Raw genomic sequence first — 23,444 nt, 5'->3', positions numbered from 1 at the left:
TTGGAGTGGCTGGAAGTTTGCTGCATGGGTTTGCTAGAGATGGACCTGGGAAGGTGTCCCCATGCATTGCTGTCACCACCTCATGGTGCAAGTGTCCCTGTGTGTGTTTCCTCACAGCTCAAATCAAGCTTGTCTGGAGTAACTCACTTCTGGATGGATCTGGGCAACAGCCTGCAGCTGGCAAGTAGAGAAACTTCCAGGGAAAGTTTGTAGGTTGTACCTCACTGGTGGGAAACAGCAGGACACAGGATTTGTGCTTGTGTCAGTTTAGTACCTGAGCTCATAACCATGGAGGCTGGCAGTGTGGGGAGATGGTGGGCACCTGGTGCCTTAGATATTACTTTGTGCATAGTTTGGGTTCATTGGGTGTTTCTTGAGGCTTGCTCGTTTCTCAGTTTCAAATGGATTCCTGTAAGAAAATGGGAAAAAAAAAAAGAAAAAAAAAAAAAGAGAGAAAAAAGAAAGAAAAAAAAAAAAGTCCAGTTTCATGGTCTTATCTTGCTGGGGAATTGTTTAATGTGAAAAATAAGCAGAAGCATCTCACAAGTGAATGGTGAGACTTCTCTTGGGTAGTGTGTTGGGATGAGCACTCAGTGGCTTGTGTCCAGCTGGATTGGCAAGAAGAGATCTGGCACTATAGGACACACTAATTATTAACCTCCTGTGCATCTCCCTTTCTTCCTAGGATGCATTCCCTACGTGAGCAGATAGTTTCCATTATGACTTTATGCTGCCAGGACTACGGGGCCATAAAATCTCACTTTATCTGCATTACAGAGGTAATAAATCTGTACTCAGTGTAGTTGTTCTGTGGTAGTGGTTAAAGGGAACTGCATCAGATTGTGTAACTGGTGAGTCTCCTAGCACCAGGTAACCCCACAAATGAGGAAGGAAGGACCTTGTGAGGGCAGGGGTGACAAGTGACCGCAAATCCCACTTGCAGCCCTCAGCTGGTGGCATGAGGTGCTGCTGGGAGGCAGCTGAGAAGCGGACCCAGGGGGATGGGTGGAAGTGGGGCAGAGTGAGGGTGAGCAGGGCAGAGGGGTGGGCACTGGTTACAGGGAGCTGGGGCCATGGAGAAGTGATGGTAACAAACAATATTTGTTTGCATTTCTTTCTCCTCCCAGCCTTTATCTCCCTAGATGCTATGTTGGGGTGCAGCTGACAAGATTACTGCAGCAGGCCTGGGGCTCCTCTGGTCTGAGGGAACTTGGTAAGTGAAAAGCTGTTGGTGCAGCATGTTGCACAGCTCAGCCCTCCAGGAAACAACACAGCACGGAGGCAATGGGAATATCCATGATCCATGGATATTCCCCACACACCACTGGTGGACACTGCATCTCAGGCAGGCTCCTCTGGCCTCCTTCCCCCCATCAAAGCAGAGGAGAAGTGGTTACCCCAGCACAGCCAGAGCTCTGTGGTTTGCATGCAGGTAGAGTCCTGTGGGTTTCATCGTTCGTGCTGGTTCCCCACACATGGTTCCATTGATGGCAAAACTGCCAGATTGGTGGCACCATCCTTTTCAGCTACTGGGGAACACACAACTCCTCAGCCAGACAGCTGTGTACATCCCCTTAGTGTGGTGACAAGCACTGGCCCCTGCCACCACACCACCTGTGTCTTTATACAGTCAGAAGGGGAGGGAAAAGAGTTCCATCTGGGAAAAGCAGCTTCCAGGAGCATGTCCTGGGGTTGTCCCACCAGTGCTGGGACAGCTCAGTGCTTCGAGGTGGGTGCGACAATTTTGGCTCCCATCCCTATTGTTCACTGACCACGAAACAGATGCTGAAACCCCATGTGTATGTACATAAGTGAAAAGCTCCCAGGCTCTTAGCAGACAGGGAAACCACAATTACACACCAAATAATAAATGGAGTGAATTCAGACAAGTTAATCTCCCACTTCATCTGCTGAAACGACTCCTGGTGTCTTGAGGACCTCAGTTTGCAGTTAATTGGTGTAAATCAGCATTGTTGGAGCTGATGGAAATTGGCTGTGCAAGGAGTGAATGGTGAGTGACAGTCTCTTGAGGCCAGCACTCATGGAGGATAACCTGTGGGGAAGGGGACAAACAGACATACAGACCCCATGTCCCTCTGCAGGAGGGGAGAGCAGGGAGATGAACCCCACGATGGCTCTGCAGGGAAGGACAAAGCTATTTTTCAAGCCCTCATGGTCACAGTGGAGCACTGAAAAGCACAGGTGCTCCAGATTCCTTCTCTCAGGTGGCTGTAAAAGCCCAAACTCTGCCTTTTTCTTTAAATATCTCACAGCTTTTCAAGTGGGCCCAGTTGTTTGGCAGAACTTGCTTATTTTTGGGTGTGATGTCAGCAGTGTCATTTGCTAGATGCAGAAGTGAACGTGGTGATGCCATAAACACATAACTACATCCCTCAGCTCCTGGGTCCTGCCAGTGCCAGCAAAAGCACCCAAAACCTTTGGTTCTGGGAAAAAAAAAACAAAAAACAAATGCCCTGTAAAACATCCAACACTTCATTTCCCTTAGAATTATTAATTCCCATGAGCCATCCTTGGGGCCAGCAGCATCTGGGAGCTGCCACAAGTCCCCGATGGCTGCTGGGGTTACAGAAACACCGTCGGGGCCCCACGGCAGGAGCCAGGGAGACGGCTGGAGAACAGGAGCAGGGTTGGTGCCAAAAGGTCAGAGACAGCACAGAAATTCAGATGTTACCGAGAGGCTGGTGGAGCCAGAACACATTCTTCCCCGGCTGAAAGCAACCTCGTACAGCTCAACCTTCTGCTAAATGAGGGAAGCTTTAATGTGGAGCAGATGGAGTGACGTCTCCTCTCCTCGTTAGCTGACCCCAACATGCTTGGGGTGCACCATTGAGGGGAGCCATGCATTGCTCACCTCTGTAAAGGGTTTTTCACCAGGTTTGTGGGCAAGCTTACAGGGTTTAGTAAGTTAAGTCCTGGTTTTATTATGAAAAAAAGAAAAAAGAAATTACAATTAACTTTTGTTTTGTTTGTTTGTTTGTTTCCCCCCCCAATAAATAGCACAAAAGATTCCAAGCTGTCCTTGAACAGATGAGTTTCATGGTTGCAGAGGATGATAGGAGAATGTGGACAATCCGGCAGGATCAGATGCAAGGGCCTCTTCAAAGCTGAGCTGGTTGGTCCAAGCTCTTTGTGACTGACCTGGGGACATCATCATACGATGGCATTTAAAGTAGAGAGCCCAGGGACAAGCCAAGCTCCTCTTAGTTCCTGTCCTGTGAGACTTCCCACAGGTGAGATCCCCTGGTGGCCATTGCTCTGCAATCCCACCGCCTTCCAGCACGGAGTCACCAGTCACCTCCAGGCGTTGCCAACCACTTCGGTGCACGTTTTGCTTTTTCAAAACAAAGCCCTAAAGTGAAATGCTTGGTGGAACCAGTGGGACGTTGCACTGCCTCATCTGTGGTTTTTCCTTGTTTTAATGCCAGATTTTTGGCTCCCATCCCCAGAGGGCAGGAGGGATGGGACCCTGCTTGCAGCTGCTGTGGCAGATTTGGACATCATGTCCAAGACCAGGTCACTTTGAGCAGTGCCAGGAAGGAGAGAAGCCCTCAGGCAGGGAGCCATTACCACAGTCTCAGGAAGGCTTCGCGCTGGGCGCCATGCTCAGGGAAGAGGGGGCAGTGCAGGCTGCACACCTTCAGGGCTTTCCCGCTCTTGGAGCCCTCAGTGCCCTGAGGGGCTTGGATGGGATGGAGGGACACGATGAAGGGACATCAAGGAGGGGGGACTCATGAGGGGGCTCTGCTGCGGGGGAGACTTGTGAAGGGAAACTCTGTGAGGGGGCTGTGGAAAGAGCTGTGAGGTGTCCTCAGTGAGGGGAGCTCCATGAGGGGGCTCTGCTGAGGTGGGCTGAGTGAGAGGACTCTGGTGAGGGGAGCACTGTGAGAGGAGGCTCGTGAGGGGGTGGCTCGTGAGGGGTCTGTGGTGAGGGGAGACTCCAGTGAAGGGGTTGTGGTGAGAGGACTGCGCTGAGGTGAGACCTTTGAGTGGTCTGCGAGGGGAGACCTGTGAGGGGAACACCAAAGCAGCGGCCCTAGTGAAGGGTGAACTTGGGTGAGGGGAGACCCTTTGAGGGTCCAAACGCAACGGCCACTGAGGGGCCCCTCAGAGGGGCGGCCTCCCCTTCCCTCCCCTCCCCAGCGCGTTGCTGCGGGCCCTGGCGGATGCGCAAGATGGCGCAAGGCGCTGCCCGCCCGTCCCCGCCCGCCGGCCGCCCCGCTCCCTCAGCGCCGCCCTCCCGCCCGCCCGGCGCGGCGGCGTGTTGGCGCGGAGGGGAGCAGCGCTGAAATCCGCTTTTTGACCTTTTTTCTTTTTCTTTTCTTTTTTTTTTAAATTTTTTTAATTTTTTTTTCCACTTCTCTTCCTCCCCCTTCAGCTGGGGAGTGGTTCTCGCTTCCCTCCTTCTCCCTCCCTTCAGCGCGGGCCGCTCCCTCCCCGTGGGGCGCAGGGAGGCGAGCCCGCCCGCCCGGGATGCCATGGCTCCGCCGGGCTCCGCGCTGCCCTCCTGCCTGCTGGGGCTGCTGCTGCTCGTCTGCCGAGGAGGTAAGAGCCCGGCCGGGATTGGGGAGCGGGCGGGGGGATGGACCTGCCGCCGTTCCGGGCACCGCCGCCGCTCCCAGCCGCCCTCGCCCCTCGGTCGGTCCCGTCCGCGGTCCCTCATCACCCCGGTGGGGTCCGGGGTGGTGCTCGTCCCCGCTTCCCTCTTCAGCCTCAGCAGAGGCTCCCGGTTCCCCGCGCTTCGTCCCAACCCCGCTCAGCCCGGTCCCGGGGTATCGGGCCCTCGTTGAAACTGAACGGGGACGAACAGCCCCGAGAGGCTGGAGGGACACGCGTGTCCCCGCCTGGGCAGCGCCGAGGTCCGCGGCCACAGCCGTCCGTGTCACCCGCTGCGATAGCATCCCCGGGGCTGGAGGGAGCGGGGACTTACCCCTCCGAGAAGGTACGTTTGGGTTCTTGGCTTTGGATGGAGAGTTCTACATGAACCCAACCGACCCCTAAATCTGGACACAGATACCCCTCCGTCCCAGGCTGTGTTTTTAGTTGGAAACCTCGCTGAAGCATGGGGGGCTCTGGGGAGGGGACCGTGGTGGTTGTGGGGCTCTCAGCCCCGTGGCCAGCGTTGGGGAAGGACCGAGTGGCCGTGGTGGTGGTGATGGCCGGGCTTAGGCATCCGTGCCCAGAGAGCAGCCCCCAAATAATCACCGGTGCTGTGAGCGGTAGACGGTGTCCGCACGGACCAGTCGTGTTTGTCAGCGAAGGGCGATAGCGACAGAAAGATGTTGGGCTGCAAGTTGCGAGGATGATGGGGAGAGAGTGTTTAAACCTGAAAGTGTTGTGTTGTGTTGTGCTCTGCTCCCCTGTAATGCCCGGCTCGCTTCACACAGCTGCAACCGGTATCACCGGCCGCCGGACCAGGGCCAAACTACAAAAACATCAAAGGGATTTTTCTCTGGACTTACTGTGCATGTGCCCTGCTGAGAAATTGCGATATTTTCCTTCTGCTGGTGATGCAGCTTAAGCATGAGTCTGATTTGGGAAAGATGCTGTTCCGCACCAGAGTATCCCTGTGCCTCCTGTCCTCTCTGCACTTCGCGGATAAATAGGAGCTGTTTAAAAAACACGTGCAAACAGCCCAGCACAGTCAGAGAGAGAAAAGTGTTAGATTAATCAGAGGTTAGCTGTCGGGGTGTTTAGGAAACCAGGCTGTGGGCTATTTCCCTAATAAATCCCACCACGTGGTTTGTAACTGGTGTAAAATACAAGTTACCCGTGAAGTGGATGTTAGGATTCCTGGTTACACAGCAGTGCAGTGAGGATACCTGCAAAACTCTTTTCTTTCTAAAGGAAGGGAAGGGTAAGAAGAGAATTTCTTAAAGCAAAACTTAAAGGAGTTTGTGTCCAGTTCATCGCCTGCTGCTGTCCAAATTGCCCCACGTTTTTGTGCTGCCACTTGGCTGTTCTGTGACTCCAGACTTTGGGGTGTGTTTTGCTCATCCCGCTGAAGAGTGGCTGCACTTTAAAAGTTTTTTTTCATCTTCTGGGGATAGGTTTTTTCCCCCCTCAGTGAGTTTATACTCTCTAGACTCCGTATAACAGCAAGGTCACATGTTTCTGTGCTGAATTTATCAACTCCTCCTGTGTCAGTGTCCGGAGAGCCTCTCTGCAGGGATGGGTGCTGCAGGGCACGGGATGCTCCCATGGTTTGCAAACTCCCCAAAATGCTGGCCAGGCATTGGGAGTTGCTGGTCAAGGTGCTGGAGGGGGGCTCAACAGTGAGACAGTATTTTCTTTCTTTTTTTTTTTCCCCTTTTTTTAATTTCCTGGCGCTCTTTGTTCTGGGCAGTGGACAGCTTTTGTCTGTTCTTGCTGAGCCCGGCATTCAAAGGCAGGCATAGGATCCGAGAGGCTCCCCAGCTCTGCTCAGCCTTGGAATTAAACGTCGTCATTTATATTTAAGTAGGCTTAACTTCTAAATTATTGAAGCTATAAGCTTTCACTAATTCCTACTCTGGGTGGCTCTGGTGTTGGGTTTTTAGAGATGACAAAAAATAAAAAAAAAAAAAAAAAAAGGATTGCTTTCTCCTAAATTAGTGTAATACCCTGTCTTTTTTCTTAATATATGAAGAAGGTATCCGGTATCATTTTTCCTCAGTAACACACAGAGACGCTGTATGAAATTCAAGCCCATGTTTGGGCTTTGTCTCTCTATCTCTCTCTCGGGGAGTTCAACAGGAGATTCTCAGGACGTGGTTTTCCTGCGTGGTGGATGCAGTGGGCAGCCCGGGAAGCGGGGTGCTTCTCTCACCACCCTGGAGTTGTGCCCCGTGTTTGGGACTGGTGCTGGGTGCCGAAATGAGATGGGGGTGTGAGCACGCAGCCAGACGTGCTGTTGGCACATGCTGGGGCCACCATGGTGCCAAAAGTAAGGTACTCCTTGGGAAGTGTTCAAAATCCAGCTGATAGAGTGGAGTTGGTCTCCTCCTGATCTATCCCACCACCCCCTGCACAGGGAGTTTGAAATCCTTCTCCAGTCTGATTTCTCCTTATTACCTGTTGGCCTCTGGAGCTTGCAGAGCAGAAGCTTCTCTACTCCTGTAAGGAGCTGGAAGTGCAGAGGTCTCAGGGAGAGGAGCTGGGCAGAGGGTCCCAGATCTATGGTTAAAGTTGTGTTCCCTGCTCCTTTCTTTCCTTCTCTGTCCTGGTTTTGGCCCATGTGTGCAATCAGCCTGGCACGGGTCAGCATGCAGCAGTGGTGATGCCCAGAAGGGAGCTGCAAAACCACCCTCATTTTAGCTATGCAAATGAGAAAGCCTTTCTCCCTCTTTCTGTCTTTCTGAGGTTTTCTTTCTAGTAGGATTTCCATATTTCTGGAGAGTCCCATGTAACACAGCACATGAAGTGCCAAGCAGTGACCCTTTGCTTTGAAAACTCTTGGGATGCTGCTTCCTCTGCATCTGCCCACCCCAGTGCCTTGAAAAATCTTCCTCAGCCACTCTGGGATGGCCAGACCTGGCTCTCTCACCTCTCTGCAGCATTAGGATCTGATGTTGGCTCTGGCAGGAGCAGGACAGGGAGCAGCGTGCAGTGGAGCTCATGCAGAGCTGCTGCCAGTCCCCAGCGTTCCCCCTCTAAGCAGCGAGCATTCATGCAGACCATGTGCTTCATTTTGCAGCCTGCAGTAGATCAGGGACAGAAGATGTTTTTCTCTGTGCCCCCCTTCCCTCCCCCCCCCTCCCCCCCCCCCCCCCCGTGTTTCATGCTTTGTGCTCCTGGGCTTCTGACCCCGGATATTGCCCTTTTATTTGATCCAACAAAACAACGCAGGAGCCCCCTCTCTGCAGATTAAGATTTCCCATTTAAATCAGCTGAATGATGCTGGGCAGGAACAGGAATAGCCCATTCAAAATTACTTTGAAATCACAAACTTATTTGAACTTTACTGGAGTTTTTAGTTTTACAGAGTCTCGAAACTAATAAATTATGTAGCAGGGCTCATGAAAATCCACCCGCCTCTGCTTATCCTAAAGAATATGCGAGGTTTTTGGTTTTGCAAGAAAATAAAAATAATTGTTTACACGTGTTCGGGAGTCCTTGGCAAGCGTATAAAACCCATGGTTAAGGAGGAGAACACGTCAATAATTGCACTTAAAGAGAAGAGAGAGGCAAAGAGGGAGCACACCGGGCAGAGCACACCACAGCCTGAGCTGTCCTGGCTATTGTATCAAACGTCTCTCATGTATTGCACCCTCTGCTCCAGAGGAGCCCCCTCACTTAACAACCCAGACCCTCTCCTGCCTCGGTAATTTAAAACCAGAGTTTGAGTCGAGGATTTTGCTCCCATTTGCTTGTTTGGTTGATTTGTTTTGCCTGAGCAATTGAGTGGATGAAGCTGATGGGAAATCCGGGGGGTGTGGGTTGTGGCGGGTGATGCTGCTGTGTTGGGAAGATGCTTTTGCACAAGGATCTTTGCTGCTGAAACCTGAGAACAAGTAAAAAGGAAGAGAAGTGCCAGAGTTTTGAGGAAACAGCTCTGGTTTGGGAGCAAGCAGAGATGGGTGCGATGCTTGGCTCCTTGGGAGGAGTGAGGTGATGCTTTCCTCCTGCCTGGATTTTGGGGTGAGAGGTGATAAGGCAGAGGGGGTGGTAGGGAGGAGAGTCCTGTGTTTCTTTTGAATCCTCTGGATGTAATTAAGAGTTTCCAAGGTTTTCATAAACTTCTCTTCCTCCAAAAGGAGTTTGCCTTCCCTTTCCTTGCAGACCATCCAGTCCTACTTGCCAATACTCAAGCTGAATTTCAAGGACTGTCAGGGTGATAGGGCTGTGCTGGCTGGTGGTTTGCTCACTATTGATGCCTGAGGCTCTCTCAGCAGCCTCCTGCCTTCATGCTTCTCTCAGCCACCATCTTTCTGAGCCACGGGCATCATTACCCACCACATGGCCAGGCCATTCCCTGCTGGGTCTGTCCAAAGGACCTGCCACGGGGACATCCACCTCCCTTCTGCTTTCCTGCAGGGATGGGGGCTAAACCCAGGAATCTGGTCTATTCCCCATTCTGTGCTACAGCAGACCTTGGCTTTGGGCACAGTGTTTCTCATCTTGGCTGTTGCTGTCTCCTGGTGTGTGGTTGTTTCCTGCTCCATGTCTGTATCACTGATGCCCTCTGTGGTAGGACTGTGATGTGGTCATGGTGGTGAAACACAGGGGGAATGCAAATAACAACACATCCTACACTGGGCTGGCTGCTGAGTGCTGTGGATGCCTCGCTGTGGCTGGAACTATCTTGGGCAATTAACTCAGAAAAGGTCTTTGCCCTTTCCAGCTATACCAACAGGTTTCAGTCTCCTTTCTTCAGAAACTGGGGAACCCACGAAGGCTCTGAGCTTGTCTTGGGAAGGGTCTTTGTGCTGTGAATGCTTCCAGCTTCCATGCTGTGCTTAACAAGCAACCTCCTGGGATTTTCCCAGTCTGGTCTCCAACATCTGAAAATTATTTGGGGCCTCTTCTCTGGCTCTTTGGGCTGTGTTTGCCTTCCTCAGCTAAAATCTCTTCCCCCACAGAGGGCAGCAGTGCTGGGCATATCTCTGGGCTCCACATCAGGTGGCCAAGAGGTCACATTATCCTCGATGGAGACCTCCTGCAGTCCACATAACGAGTGCATGTGGTTTATGTGCCTTGATGGAAAAATCACTTTCTATAGCCTCCCATCTGAAAGGAAAGGGAATAAAAAATTCTGAGCTAGTAAACTTTACTGCTAGTGAGATGTTGGGCCTGTTACAGCCTATTCTCCTCTTCTTTAAATGCAAATTTTTTCTAGATGCCCTAAAGAGCCAATTTGCACTTTACTGCAGTGTAGTGCTGTTCTCCTTAGGGTCTGGGTCAGCCTCAAGGAGATTTAAGGGGGCACCAGCTGGATTTTTTGGCTGCCAATTTCATCAGCCTGAAACCCGTTATAATCTGCTGGAGGACATCTCTTAGGCCCAGATATCTCTTCTTTCCATATCCTTCCATTTGCAGAAGGGTTTGGGGTTTTTTTTGTTTTTTTATTCAAAAACCCAGAGTGAAAAAACAGGAGCCAGTTTTTGGCCTGCACCCAGGCTGTTGGTCCTAATGTTAATGTGCATCCAACTATAAAAACCTTGGCCCTGGGTTTGGGGGACATCTTTTGGCTTTATTGAAGCAGGAGTGGAGTGGTTATCCATTCTCACTGGTGGGTCACTGCTGATTTATGCTGGAAACAAACACAGTAAATGAGGAGAGAGCAGGTTCTGGTAGTGAGAGGCAGTTTGGAGGTGGAAGTCATGCTGTTGGTGTGGTGAGAGAGGAGCTGGGGCTGCCTCAGTTTCCCTACCAGTGCTCCTAGGGAAAAGCAGGGGGAACCATCCTGCCAGGAGCTCAGGGCAGGTCTTTACAGTTCTCTTCATCTCTCTGTGATTGATGCTCTCTGTCTCAAAACAGAGTATTAATCCTGACTTCCTCTGTTGGGACCTCCTGCTCCCAGGACAGGGATGTCCCTTGCTGGCTGTGTGTCTGGACAGGGTCCAGGAGGGTGAGCTGGGATGTGACTGAGGTCCTTTGTGATGGATGTCACCCCTAATTAGAGTGGGGAGATTAGCTGCTGTGTTTTTTAGAAGCACAGGAGGGAAAGCCAAAACTGTGTTTCCCAAATGGACAATGCTGGGGCATGAGCAAGTTCTTTTGAAGCTTTGCACATGAATCACAGTGTCAAGTAAAAAATAATTAAACTTTTTTTTTTTTTTAAATGTACTTCAAAGTGTCTTTTAAGCTTCCCATTAATTCCAAGTTCTTTTTCTCAGTGCTAAATAAATCTCCTGGTTCAAAAGCCCAAGTGCTAATTGGCTTCTCCGAGTATGCCTGTCTGCTTGATCAATAGGGGAAATAGTTTTTTGTTAAATATTTGCACATATAGCCACATATTGTATGGCTGAGAGAGGTGGTAAATGTTTCTCAAAAGGAGACTTGTAGAATGGGGAGTCTCTTCCTCCCTCCATCCCTTTGCAGAAAGCAAAGCAATTTTCCTTCACCCGCTGCCCAGCATGGATAGGGTTAGGGTTATGGTTATCCCAGAACCCCAAATGGAGTGGGCTTGCTTCTCCTTATGCTTCCAGTTAGTTGACCACCTGACCCTGAAGACCCACAAAGGTAGCAGTGGGATTTCTTCAGTGTCAGAAAAGCATCCCATGAGAAAAGCTTCCACTGAGGTGGAATTTGGGTGCTTCTGGACACTGCAAAGTGTCTGCAACTTGCGAACCAGTTGCACACTGTTCCTTGCACGGTGTCACTCTTTGAGGCACAATCCCACCCTTGGCTATAAGCTGAGGAGACCCCAGGACCAGGCAGTGTCCATCCCCACCCCAGTGTGTGTCTGAGGACAACCAGTCCTGATGAGAAGTGCCATCACTTCTGCTGCTGGCACAGCCTGGAGTTAGGATGCAGCCTGAATGTTCCTGGAGGTAAACATGATTATCTCCAATCACAGGCCTTAATGATGGTTATTACAATGACAGCTATTGTGGGACGGGCATGTAATTATGTTGATTCTTCCTTTTGTTGTACATATAATAATAATAATATGTTTTATCTAAGAGAACAAGGGAGCTGGGGGAAGATGGGGCATTTATTTCATCAGGGATTTTTTTTTCCGTTTGCCTGTTAGGGGAAATCCTGAAATCTCATTCAGTCTTCTGGAGTCAGAAGTCTCCCTTGGTTCAGTGGGGAATCAGGACATGAAGGTTCTCATCTCACCTGACTCCCAGGAGCTTCCATGCAGGGAATGGGGCCTCAGCGTGGTGGGTACTGTTGAGACTCTGGCCCACTTTGCAGAAAAATGTGGAGCATTCATCTAATTCCTTAATTTCACAAAAAAAAAAAAAAAAAAAAAAAAAGTAATTGATGGGTTTGTGCTGGCTGTAGTCTAACTTGCTGAGAGGACCCCAGGGCTATCTCATAAAAAAGAAGTCACAGTGAGCAATAGATCACTGAGATGGCTGGAGCTAGCCTGATGTTTTAAGACTTAATGGGTTAATAAAGTGTGTGGTTTAGGTGTCTGTCACTAAGTAGAGTTTGTCTGTCCCCTGCACACACTCATACCTTGACAGCAATACCTTTGACCTGCCCTGTGCTACCCCTGCTGCCTTTGTCTGCTCTGTCCATCTGCCTCGGCTCAGGTTGCACTCAAGGTTTATCCCCTGTAATCCAATTTAAGTTGCCATAGAAAGCAATGGGGATTTACTGAAAGAGAGAGAGAGAGAGAAAGAAAAATCTCACTGGGTCTGCAGAGCAAAAAACCAGGCTTTTTTCCTTTCTTTCTTCTTTTTTTCTGTGGGGTAACTGCCTCTTCTCACCTCTTTAATTTTTACCATGCATTAATGATCTGCCCACCACTCTGTTTCTGAGCCTCGGGCTCTTGGTTAGGTCTGTATTAGGGACAGATGTTACAAAAACTGTGCTGTTGTGGGACTGATGTTTGCTGGGTGAAGCTGCCTGTGTACATCTCTAGTCTGTAAGCAGCTGTGGAGTTGGTTCCTCATCCCATGGAAGGTGTCTCTCAGATTTGAGGACCTGGAAACCTCCACCCATCGAGGGGCTGTTGCACAAGAGAACTTAGGCAGGCTTGTCCTCTTGTTTGGTTGAAATTATAGTCTTCTTACTCATCTGGAGTTTCTTTTCATAGACTCATAGAGTGATTTGATTTATGAAGATCTTAAAGACCTTTATAAAGACTTTAAAGATCATCCAGTTCCAGCCCCCCTGCTTGGTCAGGGACATCTTCCACTAGGTTGCTCCAAGCCCCATCCAACCTGGCCTTGAACTCTTCCAGGGATGGGGCAGCCACAACCTCTCTGGGGAACTTCTTCCAGTACCTCACCACACTCACACTAAATAATTTCTCCATTGCTGCTCTTTAATAAAAAAATAAATTTGCTTCCATTCCTGACTTTATATCCTTCACCTGACTCCTGTTTCTTGGTCACTTTTCCTTTCATGTCAATGTGTATTTTGGGCAAACCTTTAAACAACAGCACTATTTCTGTCCTGTAGCATCAAATCATGCCTGTATGGCAAATCACACCCTAAAAAGGTGTGCTGGACCAACTCAAGTGTGACATGCCAAGGATGTTGTGTTTAAACATTCAAGAAGGAAATGAGTATGTATCTGTAGGATGGGAAGTGAGGGTTTGCCTATTGTTGGTGCAGATGCCACAGTGACTTATCTCTGGTGGATGTCATTTAGTGTAATTGCTTTGCAAGAAACCTTTTATGTTCCTGAGCCAGAAGATTGGGCCTTTGTATTTCAGTGCTTAACTTGCTCTTCATTAAGGGCTGAGTAGCACCATCCTCTGCCATGTTACAGCCTGAGAGGGACCAAAGCCACCAAAGGGTCTGGTGTTAACATGAGAGAGGCAACCAGCCTCCTGCTCAGCCTGTTGTGAGGATGCTGATAACAATGTGGTCTGGATCAGGAGGTGCTGAGCACCTTCTTCCCCTCCTCTGGCTGTGCTGCCCATGGGTCTGGGGCATCACAGCCCCCTCTGTGCCTGCTGACTTGGCAGGAGAGAAGTATTTTTGAATGGGTCTGAACTTCTGCTCCTGTGGTGGGAATGGCAGATGCCTCATGCTTAAGTGAGTTTTTGTTGCCTTGTGCTGTACCTTGTTGAAGGGAGGTGAAAAGGTGATGTGCAGGGGGGGGTGATTTGGAGCCATGGGAGGGCTGTGCCTGTTTGTTCTCTTCACAGATGTCTCCAAACGCAGCCTCGAAGGTCTGTGCCTGTGTTTGTGCCTTCAGAAACTCCACCTTGAGATTTTGATAGCAAAGCCTTGGGAGACAAAGCATGCCCAAGGGTTTTGTGTTTTTCCAGCCACCCTGTAGCCCTGTCGTAGCCCACTCCATCCAAACCATTTCCACCGTTCTGTTAGCTGCCGTAGCAGTTGCCTGGTGCTTCTTTTGGTGGACACGCCGTTTACTCTGCCCTTCTCTCTTCGTTTTAGATTTTGGCCATTCCTCTGAGCTGGCGTTTGTGGTGGAGCCTTCCGATGACATAGCTGTGCAGGAGCAGCCCTTGGTCCTTTACTGCCAGGTGGAGGGCATCCAACCCATCACCATCACCTGGCGGAAGAACGGCATGATGATTGCGGACAGCGAGAACACCTTCATGTTGGCCAATGGCTCCCTCTACGTCTCCCGCTTCCAGAGGCTCCGGGGGGATGGGTCCTCGGATGAAGGGGAATACGACTGCATGGCCCAGAACCACTATGGGCTGGTGGTCAGCAGGAAGGCCAAGATTCAGGCAGCGAGTAAGTACAGGCATCATCCCACCAGCACCTTCTGGGGGTCTGGACTTGGTGGGGAGCAGGAGGGTAGTTTGGTGGCTGCTGGGTGTTCACAAGGGGAGGGTTGAAAAGGGAAAAGAGAGGAAAGACCCTGGGTCTGGTGTGGGGATCTGGCTGGTGTGTAATGTGTGGAGCTGTCCAGATTTCAGAGAAGAGCTGATCTGCTTTCTCAAGGGGATAAAACAGAAAGCCACCTTCTACTAAATTCCCTTTCTCAGAGGGGTGAGTTATATTACAGTCACATGGTGAAATAGCCCATGGTTTGTGTATCTCCTGTGGTGGGTTTGGGAGCCCCTTTGCTGTGCAGCATGGCTGGGCTCTGCTTGGCATACAGCACTTTCCAAACCATATACAAAGACCTTCTGAAGGTCATGGTTTCTTTCATGTTGTTATTTAAGGCAGGCAGTGTGGAGGCAGCGAGGTCTTATTTACTACCCGACGTGGCAGTGCCTTTAGGGGCAAGGCTAACAACACCAGACAGATTGTCTGGTGGGGGAGCCCAGAGGAGGAGAGAGATGAAAATGTCAGCAAGGGAATGAAATTTAAAGGTGAGGGAGAAAGAATTACAGGGCAGGCTGTGACTCCAGCCCTGCACAGTGCCCAGCTTAGCTCATTGCTTTGCCACAGCTGGAGCAGTTGGTCCTGTTGGTCTCTGCTGTTGGAACTCCTGTGGGCTTCCCTCTTGCCAGCTCTGGTTGCTGGGTTTTTCCTGGGGCTGGTGGGAGAGCTGAGGTGGAGTTGGTTTCTGTCTCTGTGGTGTTGGTGGCCAGCTTTGCTCACAGACTGCGAGCTATGGGGGTGAAGCTGCTAATCCTTTTTTTATTTATCCAGAAGTTGCTGCTGGGTGTAATTCATGTACATACCAGGTGTCTGGTATGGCCTTGAGACCTGGCCTGGTGCTGGTTTGATAAGAAGTTCTATTGAAGGGTTTCCTACTGTGTTTGGGGGATGGCTACTGCTTTACTTTCTGGGCAAGCCACTTACTACCACTTGCATTGCATTTGTAAATTGCTGTGTGTTTTATTTTTTTAATTTTTTCTTTTTTTTTTTGATGCAAAGCAGGAAAAGTCTCTAGCAAAGGCTGGGGCTGGGGAGAAGGGGGGGCATATTGGAGCTCTGCTGCCCGCTCCCTGCAGCGCCAGGGCCGGCTGGCAGCCCACCAAGGGAACACTCCAGCCCTTGTGTGTAACAATCCCCGAGTGCATGAAGTGGCCATCTGCAAACCTAGCTTTTCAGCTGTGTAAGAAGTGACGTTGTCCGGGAGCCAAGGGCTTTGGGTCCCTGCCAGGTTAGCAGCTGGATCTCAAACTCCTGTCTTGTGGTGCTAAACCTTGGAGCACTTTTGGTGAATGGCTTTGGTGTTTCTGAGCTTGGGAGTGCTTGGCTGGTGCACAAGCACCAACATCAAACTTTTCAAGGCTGTGAACAGGAGGTGTGAGAGCTGGAGAAATTACCTTTGGGATGGTGGGGTCATCAATAAACACTGTTATCTCTGCTCCTCCATCAATATGTATGTGATGCACTGTGTGTCCCTGGACTGCATTCTCTTTTGTTGCCGTAGTTTTGCATGAATCAAAACGAAAAAGGGATCGTGCTGAAAATGCTCTGGACTCTGTTATTGCTTCAGTCTTGGTTTCTTGCCAGCCCTGAGAAAAGGTCTGGGTGAAAACACAAACCAAGGGGCATCTGGCCTTGATGCTGCAGGTGCCTGCAGGTAATGGGGATAAAAAAGGATGTTGTGGGTAGATGTAACATGCTGCTTAGGGGAAACTCCCTGCTGGGCTGGAACTGCAGGAACATGCTCTTGCACTTAGGACTTGGTTTAAATGTAGATGAAATCTCCTAAGAATGAATCATAGTGGTACCCTCGAGCTCCCATGTCTCAGGGTGGTTACACACACAAGTAATAGTGATTTTCCTTGCCCCAAGTCCCCATAAGCAGGTCAAACAAAGGAGGAGGGTAATTATCCCCATTTTAGAGATGAGGGGACTATTGCAGTGAAGAAAAAGGGTGCTGGCTGCCTGGAAGGGAAAAAAATTTACTAAACCTAAGTGCTAAGCAGACCTTAGCAAAGCAGAGTAAATACTGCCAGTGGGTAAAACCTCATCCCAGTGCCAGTCTCTTCTTCCCTCTGAGCCTGACATCTGAACACAAAAGCAGAGGAGAAATAAAAACCTTTCACAAACAAAAATCTTGAAAGTTGATCAAGGCCATGCTACTGAGGAATAAAAGGGATCTGACAGACCAGAGCCCCTCGAGAGCTCTGCTGCACTTTTCGCTGTCTTCAAAGGCAGGCTGTTAGTCTCATATCACCCTTACAGACCCTGGCTTTGTGTTATTGCTTGGAATATAATCTTCTTGGCTTGGAGGAATGTACATATTTGCATTCAGGAAATGGGGGGCTGGATATGGTTGTTTTGGTTTTTTTTTTAATGTTTCAAATGTACTTCAACTATCGAGTAAAATGTAACTGGAAGAATATGCTGGTATCAGTGGAGCCCTGATGGGCTCAAGGTGTATGTGGTTTCCCCAGGGAGTGGGCTCTGCTTAAAACCTTCTTCCTGAAGAAATGGCTTGTTAAATTTATTTAACTTAAATTCAGGGGGATTTCTCTATGCCATCACTACCAACTGAAGATACTCAGTGGAAGGAAGTGGCCCCTGGCTGGTTTGTGGATTGGCAGGTCGGGTTCTAAACACACTGAGAATGTTTATAATGTTTTTGGGGTGTAAGCTGCTTTTGAACAAGTGCAAGGCTGCAAGAAGCCCACGCGTGATTGAGCTGAGCAGAAGCCCTGGGCATTTCCACCCTCTGCCTAACAAGCTGGTTGGAATTTTTTCAGTTGCTGTTTCTGCATCTGTTCAAATCCTGGTGTGTTGGTTTAAAAGGTTGTGGAATGCAACATGTTTTTATAATCTGATCAGGTTATTGAATACAGATCTTTGCTTTCTCCTAATGACAGTCTCATAATTTCACATGACTCTGAGCTGTCTTAATTCAATTCAGTTTTGTAGGCAGAGTGATCTCTGGAGGCACTGCTTGGCTATGTCTTTGTGGGTCCCTTTGAGGAGCTGCATTTGCCTTGCTTGTACCAGAAGCTGATACATTCTTAGGATGAGGGTTTCTTCTTTGCAAAGTGAACTCCCCAAAATGCATTTGCCTTTCTTCTCATCACCACCCTTTGCTTAACTTGGCCTGACTTGGCTCCAATCATGTTGTCCCATGGCATTTCCAGCCCTTTTTGCCCATGCTGTAATTTGACAGAGTTGGCTCCACATCATCATAAATCACAGCCCAGCCAGTGGAGTACAATCCATTGATTATATCACTCAATAACAAGCAGTTACCACTAATTGGAAATTGCCATCAAACTGGGTATCGGATCAGGCTCTGCACGTATCCAGCCTGAGAGTAGCAATTTTCCCTGTTTGATTTGGTGCTATAATATGGAAAAAAAAAAGCAAAACAGGAAAGAGGGAAAGTCAGTCGGTTGGGCATCTTGGAGCTGAAGCTTGATCGCTTTCAAGATCTCTTGAAGCTTGCTGATGTGGACCTGCCCAATATTTAAAGAACTGTAAGACCTGAAAATAGCTCTGGAGAGATCTGGGCTTATGAAAATGGTTTTTTCTGTGTGTTTTGTTGTGGGAGGGTGACTGTTTTTTAGCCATGCTTAGCACCAGGCATCCCTTCTCTATTCCCTTGCCCCCTTCCCTTCTGTATCCTGCCCTGGCAAGGCAGATGTTACCTCTTTTCTCTGTATTGATCCCAGCAGACAGCAGCAGCAGCTTCTCTTGCCCAGCCTGAGGCCAAGCATCTCCCTGCAAACATGATGGCTGCTGCAACCTTCAAGCCAAGGGTCTCAAGGTCATCTGCAAAGTATAAAAAGGAAGGGGCTTTGTGCATATCCATGCTTGCAAAGTTGTTTTCCCTGCCAGGCTGTGGAGGAGGTTGGGAATGGTGGGGTTTTTAAATCTGGAAAGATCTTCCCATCGTTTCAGCTCCTCTGCCCAGAATATATTCAGGGTTTAACCTGCAGCCCCCTTTCCAGGCTCAGGGGTGGTGGGAAGAGCTGCTGAGCCCAAATAATGGCAGCATTTACAAGAGTGTAGAGACAAGAAGGAAGTCTAAAAGGATTAGGGAGAGACAAAGGGGGCTGATTGTTTTATGGGTCACAATACAAGGCATTAGAGTGAGATCACAAAGGGATGTAATTACAAAAGAAGACCATACTGGGGGGATCAAACCAGGATTAGAGTGGGAAATGTTTTTACACAGTTTTGTTCCACTCATTATGAAGTTAGCATTTTAAATTAAGGTTTAAATAAGGTAGCACCAAAGTTGTCACCAATGTATTTCCTGGGCAGTGCCACTGTTTGGATGCAGATGGGGAGCGTCGCCTCAAAACATCAAGGCAGACCTTAAACACTTGGGTTTGCTGTTGGATTTCCTTGTGCACCTGCAGTTTATTGTCAGCAGAGCCCTACCTAAAGCTTTCCTCCACCCACAAACAAGATTTTATGTTGTTTTATTGTTTTGTTTTTTTTTTAACTTTCTCCACTTGCATCTAATGCCCAAATGCCGAGCATAAAGGCTCGGTCCTGCTGCCAGATGTGTCTCTGTATTGTCAGGGTTCTTGGTAAACCCAGAGCAAAGTTTGGGTTTAGAGCAATGGTCTCAGGCAAAAAATACTCATCAGGAATTACAAAAAAACCCCAAACCAAAACAAAAACCAAAACAATAAGCAGAAGAAAGAGAAATTATATAAAGCAAAAAGACTGAGAGGTTTCCAGGGGATGGATATGACGGCTGAGTGGGTTATTTCCCTCCATCAGCTTTTCTGGCTGCCTCTAGGACATGCTGGCTCACATGATGCTGCCTCTCACATCTGTACTGTTGCAATACTTGGCCCTGTGTGTGCTGCAAAACAAATGTCCAGATATAGGAGTCACCAGGGGGAGATAGGAGAGATTTGATGGGGAATTGTAGTAGATCTGCACGATTAGAAGAGTTTGTCACTTACCACCCACCACATTTTCAGTGTCTGTGTGTAACAGCCAGCAGGATTCATCCTGAGACTTGAGCACATTATAAGACCATATTTCTTCTGGCTGCTCATTTCTTAGCAGTGTGATAGTTATTTAAATACCATCTCGCACTTCTCCGCCGGGCTCCCAACGTGGATGAGCCAACCTTAGCTCCAGCAATGTTATCTCTCATACAGGGGGCTTGCACTGCAGGCAGTAATGTCACTTAGTCATTTATGGAAAGCTCAGGGGAAATATATCAGAAGAATTTCATTAATGGGAGCACTGTTGAGTTATTTGTCTCAATTAACTCTTAGAGCACAGCTGAGGAAGTTCTGACATCTCTGCAGCCCACGCTGGTAGCACGAAGCTGCTCCTGGGCTTCTGGCAGGGGGTGATGCTCTGTGAGCAGCTCTGGGGAGGCAGCATGGTGCCCAACCTCACATGCTCTGACACTGCTTCTCCCTCTGGCTGCTGCTTTGCTCCAGCTTCTCCTTGAAGTTTGGGGTCACCTTTTTCTGTTATTTTCTTTGGAGGGCAGGTGTCTGCTTCCTTGGTCTTCTGCTGACAATCATCATCACCCCAGGATCTCTTTGGTGCTGTCACCTTGAGCAGCTCTGTATCTCCTTAGGCTCTTCTCAGCTGATGGATTTGTAATGCCACAAGTTACATGGTTGTTTTTCCAGCAGGCTAGGGATAGTGTGGTTTTCCTTCTCATTCTGCCCTACAAGGGTCCCAGCTGGCCATGGTGTGGCCAGTCACATCAATGCACCGGCTATCCCTCAGTTTCCCTTCTCTGAACCCAGCTTGGGCAGTGCTATCATTGCCACCCCTGGGGACTTGGGTCAAGTTGCTATTTTGGATTTAGTGGGGACCCAGGTGAGAGGGGGGGTGGTTTTCTGCTGCTGTTTATTGGCAAGGCTGTGAGTAGGAACTGATTTTTTGGGGGTATTTGACCAGAGCAATCAATGCTCTTGGTCTAGTGGGGAACCAGTGAGTTAAAGAGTGTTTGCCTCCAAGCTCTGGTCATGGCTGTAACTCACAGCTACTGAAAACAGCAAAATATGTAAATAAATAAAAGGGCAGAGAAGCCATAGAGAAGGATACCTGACTTCTGTGTTCATCCCTACCTGCTGTGGGATCAGGATTTGAGGACCCTCCTTTGAATGTTTGGGGCTTCTGGGTGCAATGATGATAGGAGCAAGGGCAGACATCACAAATCCCTCTTTTGGGGGAGCCTCTGCATGGGGGCCAAAGCTGCTTTCCCAGGGATGGTAGGATGAGACCCAGGAGATCCATCAGCCAGAGCTCCCCTGGCACTGGTTCCCCTCTCCAGGCACTTACTCCTCTGTTCCTGTTTTGGCTCTCCCCACCATCACAGCCCAGTTGCTGGGGTGGGAGTCTGCTCCCACTCCTCCTCGGCACAGCATATGGTTTTCAGAGAGGTTCTTGCTTTAAACCCAATTTTACAGTTGGGTTGACTGAGGCAAAAGGAGGTCAAATGATTCGCCTGAGGTTACTCAATAAGTGGCTCAGATTAAATCTCAACCCACGACGCTGCCCGTTCCCAGCGCTGGCTGTGCTGGCCAGACCAGATGGCCCTCTGAATGCAGCGTCAAGATCCTCGGCTTTTTCTCTACCTCATTGTTCTCCATTGTGGGCTTCTGAATGCAGGACCTTGAAAGTGAGAGTCATTTGGAGTCCCAAGTTATTCTGTTTAATGACATGGATTTGCAGGAGAGGGTTGAAACGCAGTGCTCTGCTGCAGAGGTTTGGGTTTTGTGGAGATTTACCTTTCTGCTTTGGTTTTCTGATGTTTGGCTTTGGTTTTCTGCCCCCCACCAGCTAAAATTGGGCCCCCACCCTTTCAGCTGCCCCGCTGCTGTCTCACAGGTTTGTCCTCAGGCTTCTTGGGCTCTGATCCCTGGGATAATTCCCTGGGTGATTTTGCTGCAGCTTCCAACCGGCTCTGGTCTCTGTGCAGTTTGTGCCTTCCCTCTTCATTCAGCCCTGGGATGGCACAGAGGGGTCAAAGCTGGGTGCTGCTGGATAGACAATGTGTGTTTGGCTCTGGGAAGCTGTAGGTTCAGGATGGAAATGTTGACATCTCCCTCCTGAGCTGGGCTGGTGTCCCACCCCATTGCTCCTGACAGTGACAGCGGCGGTGTTTGGTATCAGGAGCCAAGCTCCATCCCCACTCTCTAAACCAAGGAGCTGCCTGGAAAAGCACAGTTCCATAACCTCTTTTGGAAAACAAGTGAGCAAATCCGTGGGACTTCCAGAGCAGAGACCACCTGCCCAGGCAGCAGCTGTGCTCAGGTTCCTCCCTGGCTGTGGGGCAGTGTGGATGCACATCCCTCTGCATCCACCCCCCCATGGAAGGGCGGGCACTCAGGACCATGCAGCTCCCATGTCTTAATAAGTTGGCACCTCTTGAGCACGCCTTGATTAATGGTGGTTTTTTGTCAGTCCTAAGAGGCCCCCATTATGTCCCTTTGATGCTGCATTTCGCACTTACCACTGTCACTGAGCTCAATGACTCATTTTCACAGGTCAGGGGAGAGGGACAATGGATCAGGCCACATTTGGAAGAAACAAATGAAATTTTGCTGCAACTGAGAGCACTAATTAAGAGTGAGGATCAATTTGGATGGACAAAAGAGATAGTTTTAGGCTGCTGGTGTGTAAATGAGTGGCGGTCTTGCGGCAGCAGAACAGGCTCAGTGTGTGGATGCTTCAGCTGCAGCCGTTGTACTCTGCTGCATTTCATCGATCCTTCTGTGCTTATTCATTGAGGGAAAACCAAGTGTTTTCCTGCCTGCTGTGCCCAGGAAGGGCAGGGACAGCAGACCTGCTGGCTCAGTTCGTGGTTGATCCCTGTAAGATGTTCTGAGCCAGCAGCAGGAGCTTGTTTTCCTTCAGTCGCGTTGCTCATCTCAGATGAGCACAGCACTGCAAATCTGCTGATGGCTTTTGAGCACAGTGTGTTGCATTCCCAGCCTATTTCATTCCTGCCTCACTCCTTGGTGTGGTTTGTCAATTTTATTTATTTATTTTTTCCTACAGCTCAGCATCTTTCCCAGAGGGCAGTTCATCCTCAGTCCAGGTGTTTGCTCTCATCCTGAGCTCTCTGCTATGACATTGCCCTGAATGGCCAGGCAGTGTGGTTGTGTCCCCTTGTTCCCCAGCATGGTGGCTCCCACTGAGGTGAGGGCACTTGCTGAGGCATTTTGTTTGCTCAGAGCAGCATCCATGTCCAGCTCACTCTGGTTTCCCACGGTGATGTGCAAAGGGGTGGGAGGGAAAGTCCTGACTGCATCTTTCATAAGTGATCCTCATGCTCGGGGGGAGAGGAGAGGCAGGGCCCCAAGGGGGTCAGCTTGAACTCTCTCTCAAAAAGAAAGGAGGGGAGAGAGAAGAAAAAGGCTTTATAAAAATAATTTATTTCAAGTGAGCCTGTGGGTAGTAACACTTGGAGACATTTTATGACCGTTTGGGAAAAAAAAAAAAATATCTGTTTTTTAAATTCTTCTGCTGCATTAGAGAGCCCTTTGTAGAAGGGGGATGTGGAGGTGATGCTCCAGGGCACACGTGGAGCTCCCACTGCCCCAAGAAGCTTTGGGCCTTCAGTGGTTCTGCCTGTACAACACAGAGGATGCAGTTAGTTAGACCGTTCTCCCTCCTTCCTCACCCCAGCAGTGGTCTCTGCCCATCTCTCCTGTTTCTGGTGGGGAGCAGGAGGAGCAGCAATACTTGTTGCCCAGGAGAAGGAGGCTTTTTGCATGCTGGAGCTGCCATTTGAAGGATGACAACAAAAACAATCTTTTTAAAAATTTTATTTTATGGTAGCCAAAGAGTTTGTCTTGTCCCCTGGGACAAACACTGGTGCTCCAGAATTTCAGAATTGCTCAGGTTCTGCAGACATCCATCACCTCTAAGTGACAGGGATTGGGCAACATCTTAAATCCAGAGCCTGGGTGCTGGTTTTAAGGATTCAAATCTGACTGTTTTCACCAGAGCAGTGGGGTGGTTGATGTTTTGGGAAGCCT

At 49.4% G+C, this 23,444-nt stretch overlaps 1 protein-coding gene across 1 annotated transcript in view; it reads left to right on the top strand.

Moving 5' to 3' along the window:
• The first annotated feature begins 4,458 nt into the window (after positions 1 to 4,458).
• Positions 4,459 to 23,444, top strand: part of IGDCC3 (immunoglobulin superfamily DCC subclass member 3) — an 87,739-nt gene continuing 68,753 nt past the window's right edge. The window contains exons 1-2 of the mRNA XM_030457087.1: positions 4,459 to 4,563; positions 14,029 to 14,334. Of these exons, the coding sequence (XP_030312947.1) occupies positions 4,497 to 4,563; positions 14,029 to 14,334 (373 nt within the window). The 5' untranslated portion in view covers positions 4,459 to 4,496. The remainder of the gene's footprint in view (positions 4,564 to 14,028; positions 14,335 to 23,444) is intronic.

This window comes from Calypte anna, chromosome 10, assembly GCF_003957555.1.
Source record: "Calypte anna isolate BGI_N300 chromosome 10, bCalAnn1_v1.p, whole genome shotgun sequence".
In the NCBI taxonomy this organism is placed as follows: Eukaryota; Metazoa; Chordata; class Aves; order Apodiformes; family Trochilidae; genus Calypte; species Calypte anna.
Note: the sequence above shows the minus strand (reverse complement) of the source record. Positions and strands in the feature narration are given on the sequence as shown.